The 6,225-nt window shown below is 58.2% G+C and overlaps 1 protein-coding gene across 1 annotated transcript in view; it reads right to left on the bottom strand.

Annotated features, from left to right (window-relative positions):
* PDE4C (phosphodiesterase 4C, cAMP-specific) overlaps positions 1 to 4,679 on the bottom strand; it is a 9,767-nt gene extending 5,088 nt beyond the window's left edge. Inside the window, 2 exon segments of the mRNA XM_011925781.1 lie at positions 687 to 878; positions 4,531 to 4,679. Of these exon segments, the coding sequence (XP_011781171.1) occupies positions 687 to 878; positions 4,531 to 4,676 (338 nt within the window). The 5' untranslated portion in view covers positions 4,677 to 4,679.
* Positions 4,680 to 6,225: the final 1,546 nt, after the last annotated feature.

Consider the following 6,225-nt stretch of genomic DNA (forward strand, 5'->3'; position numbering starts at 1 on the left):
TTCACCGTGTTAGCCAGAATGGTCTCGATCTCCTGACCTCGTGATCCGCCCGTCTCGGCCTCCCAAAGTGCTGGGATTACAGGCTTGAGCAACCGCACCCGGCCGGTATTTCCCTTTTCATTATGCCCACTAGGAAGGTCAAATCAAAGTATTTCTTCATTTGCTGCTAATTAGCCTTAATGTGTTTGTTTTTTGAGGCATAGTCTTGCTCTTTCGCCCAGGCTGGAGTGCAGTGGTACCATCTTGGCTCACTGCAACCTCTGCCTCCTGGGTTCAAGCGATTCTTGTGCCTCAGCCTCCTGAGCAGCTGTGACTACAGGCGCCCACCACCACACCTGGCTAATTTTTGTATTTTTTACAAATACAGATGGGGATTCACCATGTTGGCCAGGCTGGTCCTGAACTCCTGACCTTAAGTGATCCGCCGACCTCAGCCTCCCAAAGTGCTGGGATTACAGGCATGAGCCACCATGCCCGGCCGACCTTAATGTTTTTGGATTACCACCCCCAGCCCAGCAAAAGGCCAAGTTCTCTATACACTTGATTGAATAAATGAGCTGCCTGACAAACTCCTACCTGAACTTCAAAACCTTCCTTAAATGGCTACTTGAAGGAACTTGCTGAATAGAGGAACAAAGGAAGGAGGGAGCGTAGAGGAGGTGTCATTCCACCAGCCCCAGACTCACAGGTCGCTGGCCACAGAGGAGTTCCGAGACATGGCCTTGGGTGAGAGTTCATAGTCACTATCTGAGCGGTACAGGAAGGACTCACGCCGCTGGCTGTGCGGGACTGGAGCCTGCATGACCTGGCCCAGCCCAGAGCTGGACTGAGGGTCCAGGGCCCTCCTCCCGCATGAGAGCCCATTTTCCAGGTCAAAGCTGAAAGGAGAGAAGACATGGTCAGAGATGAGGGTCATGACAATTGGGTGCCGGGTTGTGGCCACCTTGTCTGGTGCATCCTCCCTGGGGCTGCTTGGCAGTCAGGCAAGTGTGGTTTCCAGCTTGTTCACCTGACCCCAGCTGCACCCTCAGGAAACTGCACCCCTCACACTTTGGTCTTTGAGTCTACACTGGACTCCAGGACCTCATTTCCAGATCTTCCTCAAAGTGGCTGTGTGGCCATAGACAGGTACTGACTTTCTCTGGACCTCAACCACCCTATGTCTTTTATTTTTCTCTCTTTCTTTCTTTTTTCTCTTTCTCATTCTTTCTTTCTTTCTCTCTCTCTCTCTTGCTCGCTCTTTCTTTCTTTTCTTTTCTTTTCTTTTTTTTGACGGGGCCCCACTCTGTCACCCAGGCTGCAGTGCAATGGTATGATCCTAGCTCACTGCAGCCTCAATCTCCTAAGCTCAAGCCATCCTCCAGCCTCAGCCTCCTGAGTAGCTGAGACTACAGGAGCACGCCCCAACACCCAGGTAATTTTAAAATTTTTTGTAGAGACCAGGTCTCACTATTTTGCCCAGGCTGGTCTTGAACTTCTGGCCTCAAATAATCCTTCCACCTCCGCCTCCCAAACTGCTGGGATTACAGGAGTGAGCCACCACACCAGGCTTCCCCTGTTTCTTTTCATTCTGTTTTTTGGGGGGGTTTTGAGATGAAGTATCGCTCTGTTGCCGGCGCCGGAGTGCAGTTGTCCACACTGGAGTGCAGTGGGGCCACAATCGCAGCTCACTGCAACCTCCGCCTCCTGGGTTCACGCAATTCTCTTGCCTCAGCCTCCCAAGTAGCTGGGATTACAGATGCGCACCACCACGCCCGGCTAATTTTTGTATTTTTACTAGACACGGGGTTTCACCGTGTTGGCCAGGCTGCTCTTGAACTCCTGACCTCGTGATCTGCCTGCCTGGGCCTTCCAAAGTACTGAGATTACAGGCATGAGCCACAGCACCCGGCCTCCCCTGTTGCTAACATGTGCGTGATGTAGCCCATCCCCAAGAGCTCTTTGAGGGAGTTACAACCGAACATCCAAGGACTGGGACAGGATGACCATATTGCAAAGGGACAAACAGAGATCTAGCTCACGTGGTGGACACGTGGACTGGAAACAGCTTCTTGGACTCTTCTACCTGGAGAAGGCCCGGGTTCTGCCTAGCTCCTGCGTGTGCCTTAGTCTAGAGAGACCCCACTCCCAGCCAACTTGACCACACCCTTGGCACCTGCCACGCCCCCAGCGTTTCAGGCTCCACCCTCAGCCCATAAGGCCCCGCGCCCCACGGCCGTCGACCACGCCCCCAGCTAACCAGGTCCTGCCCTAGGCTCCCCTACTCCTCCACTTCATCTTCAGCCTGACCTTTCCGCCTGTTCTCTCCCACCTCCGGGTCTTTGCACAGGCCGTGTCCTCTGCCCGGACCACTCTCCTCCTTCTCCACACTACTTGTCCCGTTCTATCCTCAAACCCTGTCTTTCCCTCTGGCCACACCCTCTAGCCCCTCCTCTTTGGGGTCACAGGTCAGAGAAAGGGCATAGGGCGAGTACTGAGGCCCAAGAGAAGGTGGTGATCTGGGGGTGGGGTTTTCAAGAAGGGCAGGCGGAAGCAGCACCGACTGGAAGACAGCGGGGACCGCCCGAGACTCGCAGCTCCCGGCCGAGGGCCAGTGTCCAGCTGGTCCCGGCCATGACTTTTGGGTCAAAGGTCACCCTAACCCCGTCCACGGGCTGGGTCGGCACCCCCGCGTAGGCTCAGATCTGGGTAGAGGTGAGGGATTCGGCAGCATTTGGTCAAGTATGACCGGCTCTGAATTGGGTCTGATCACATCGAATTGGACTTCGTCCCGAAGAGTTTGTTTGATGAGTTCGGGAGAATTCGGCTACGTCCGATTAAGCTCGGGAGAGTTCGGATAAGTTCGATCTTGTTCGTCTAAGTCCGGTTACGCTCGGTCTGCTTCGAACAAGTCCGGGTGACCTCGGGCCGGATCGGGCATGTTCGGTCACGTCCGGCTACACGGGGGCTAGTTCGGGCATCTCCGACTAAGACCGGCCGCGCTCGGCCAGTTCTGTCCAACTCCAGCGGGTTTAGCCGGACTGGGATGATCCCCCGCCCAACCGAGGCGGGGGGCTTCTTAACCCTTCCCTGGCCAGTCTGGGGTGCACCGTGGGCTCTGTGGCGCAATGGGAGACGCTCTTAGGGGAGGGCTGGAGGCGGCAGATACCCCAAATCTGCCCCTCGAGGGGCAGGCATGCGGGTCGCGACCCCCTACCCCTCGCTCGCCTCTCCCCAAGGGTTCCAGAAAAGCGCGTCTATGGACAAATAGGGAAACTGAGGCCAGGAGCGGCCACAGGGTGTGCAAATCCGGATCCCGGGCGCAGAGGGTTAAAGGCTGGGCCCGGGTTTTCTTGGGGCGGGGGAGGCTGTTTTTCTTTCTGCTCTAAACTTAGCCGGGAGCGGCGGGGTCAGGCTGTGGTTCCATGACGCGGGCGGCGCGGGGGTAGGGCCCCCTGGCTGTGGGAACGGCGCGGCTGCCCATTGGCCAGGGGGGTAAACTGAGCCAGAGAGGCTCGGACTTGGGTTCGAGTCCGGCCTGCGCGGGGCCCGCCCTCGTTCATCCTCACTTCTGGGTACCCGCGACGTGCCCTCGACGTCCTTGCGCTCTCTGCAGCGCCTTCAGAAATGACCGTGCTTCGCTCGTGTTCGGTGCCCCGAGGTCGCTCTCCAGGACACAGAACCCCCACTCCCCTACTTCCTGGCTGAAATGAAACCACCAGGAACCACGATCATGCCTTCTCCCTCCAACCCCAGCTATGACCTTGCAGAGGGACCTCCCTCCCCTCTCAGCCTTTGGATGCCGGACTTACCAAGTGGGTGCCAATTCGGAGCGGACCGAGCGCAGGATGCCAGTCACATTCGGCGCCCACAAGCCACACTCTGGACCCCAGTCTCGCCCCCACCCCTCCCCACGAGGTCACAGTCGTTTCTGGAAAGGCAGGGATTCGAACCCAGAGGGGTGGACCGAGTGCTTAGAGGATGCAGCGCAAGCAGCTGCGGGGCGCGGGCGCGCGCTCATCCTGGGACTCCCGAATGCCCTGCCTCGAAAACCCCCTCAATTTAGGTCTTCCTCCGTGGACACCCAGAGTTCATTGTGAGGCCCCCAGGGCATCTCTTTGCTGGCACTGGGACAGAATGGTGGTGGGAGGGGGCGCCAAGGGGAGAAGTGCCCCTTCCCCTTCCTCCCATTGCCAGGACGCACAGCCTGCCTGCCCTAGGCCGGCGAGGGTCAGGAGGAGACGTGAGCCTCAGCCCGTCCCACTCTGGGCCTCACAGCTGGAAGGAGACAGACGGCTGGTCCCCTGGGCCTATATCCAGGCGGCGGGTAGAGACAGACAGAGACAGAGAGAGACAGAATCACCAACTGCGAGACAAAAGTAGAGTAGCGTAGGGGGAGAGAGATACAGAGAAAGCGAGGGAGAGGCAGAGCGTCCGTGCCCTGACTCCGGCCCTGGCCCCAGCTGTCCCTGCCCTTGTCCCTGTCCCTGCCCTTCCCACCTCCACACCGGGCTTCCCGGTGACCCCGCCAGGCCCTCTGTCCCGCCTCACCACAGCGGATGGGCCACCGTGAAGCGCCGCTGCAGGCGGATGCTCTGATTCACCAAAAGCTTCCTGAAGAGCCCGGGGGAGCCGCGCGGGGATCCCCGAGGGGAGCTGGGCCCGGGGGCCGGGGCGGGCGCGGGGAGGCCCTGCATCGCCAGGACCGCGTGGAGGCTGGACTGATCGCCGGCTGCGCGGGACCTTTTCTGGACAGCTGCGGGGGCGGGGCCCAGCGGGGAGGGGGCAAAGGGCGCATCGGCCCCGCCTCGCGACGGGCGGCTCCCTGACGACCCCCGAGACAAACGGGGAAACTGAGGCACAGGGTCAGACGCAACTCTCCGCTCCTTTTTTTTTTTTTTTGAGACAGGATCTCACTGTGTTGCCCAAGTTGGAGTGCAGTGACACAGTCCTAGCTCATTGCAGCCTCAACCTCCTGGGCTCAAGGGATCCTCCTACCTCAGCCTCCCGAGTAGCTGAGACTACAGATGCACACCACCACTCCCGGGCTAATGTATTTTCTGGACAGATGGGGGTCTCCTTATGTTGCCCAGGCTGGTCTCGAACTCCCGGACTCAAGTGATCCTTCTGCCTCAGCCTCGCAAAGTGCTGGGCTTACAGGTGTGAGCCATTGCGCCTGGCCCAACTGCACTTCTTTAGGGGGCTGCCCCTAAGATCTCAGAGCCTGGATCTTACTCAGCCTTCCTCTGCACGCCCCTGGTTAGTGCAGTTTGCTGGGCCAATAACTGCTAAAAAGTGTAGAATGAGGGAGTCAGAAAGCAAGGTGCCCAGAGAAACAGCTGTCCTACCTTCCATTATGAGGTCGTCACCAAGGTATAGAGTTTGCCAATGTCCGATCCCACTCAATGTTTCTAATCCTCCTTTACCCATTTTCCAGATGGAGAAACTGAGGCCCAGTGCCACCAAACAGCCCACCAGAAACTACAAACCCTTAATCCTTTGCCAAGTGGGGAAACTGAGGCTTCCATGGAAGTGGTCACAGGCATGGGTCTTTGTTGCAGGGCAGCGAGACTCAAACTCAGGTCCCCTCTCCCAGCACCCCTCCACACGAGTTCCCACGTGATCCCCCACCTGCTCTGACATTCCCCAGGCCCTGTCTCTGGATGCCTTCGCCTCTCCTGCTGTCTCCTCCTAGACAAACATCCGCACACCACCTCTGCCAAGTCTTCCGTCCTGTGAAGCCTCAGCCGCCCAGCCCTGCCCTCGGAAGACCTCACTGTCCTAGGACTTGGGGTGGCCTCTGGTCAGTGTCTGGGAGGATTCTCAGAGTCTGTACCAGGCGCTCTACCCTTGGAATCCTGGAGTCAAGTTGGCCCTGTTCCACTCTACAGAAAAGGAAACCAAGGCTTAGCATGTGTCACACAAGGAGAGACCTAGAAACAACCATGTCACAGGCAGAGGCCCAGGGGACCTCCCAGCAACTGAGGTCTGACCATGCCCCTTGCTGTGGAATGACCTCTGGCTCTCAGCCTGGGCCTTCCCCCTGGGGGGGCTGCCTCAGTCTTGGTGTCCCCAGACATGGTACCCATGTTTCTGGCAGTCCCGGAGAAGCCCATTGATCAGGGCTGCTATAGGAGATCCTGAGGCAACCATGCTAAGGCCAGATACATGAGATTCTCCCCATTCTACAGATGAGAAAACAGAGGCTCAGAGGAGGAGTCACACAGCCCAGAAAGACAGAGAGCC

Source organism: Colobus angolensis, unplaced genomic scaffold, assembly GCF_000951035.1.
Source record: "Colobus angolensis palliatus isolate OR3802 unplaced genomic scaffold, Cang.pa_1.0 Scaffold66, whole genome shotgun sequence".
NCBI classification, from domain to species: domain Eukaryota; kingdom Metazoa; phylum Chordata; class Mammalia; order Primates; family Cercopithecidae; genus Colobus; species Colobus angolensis.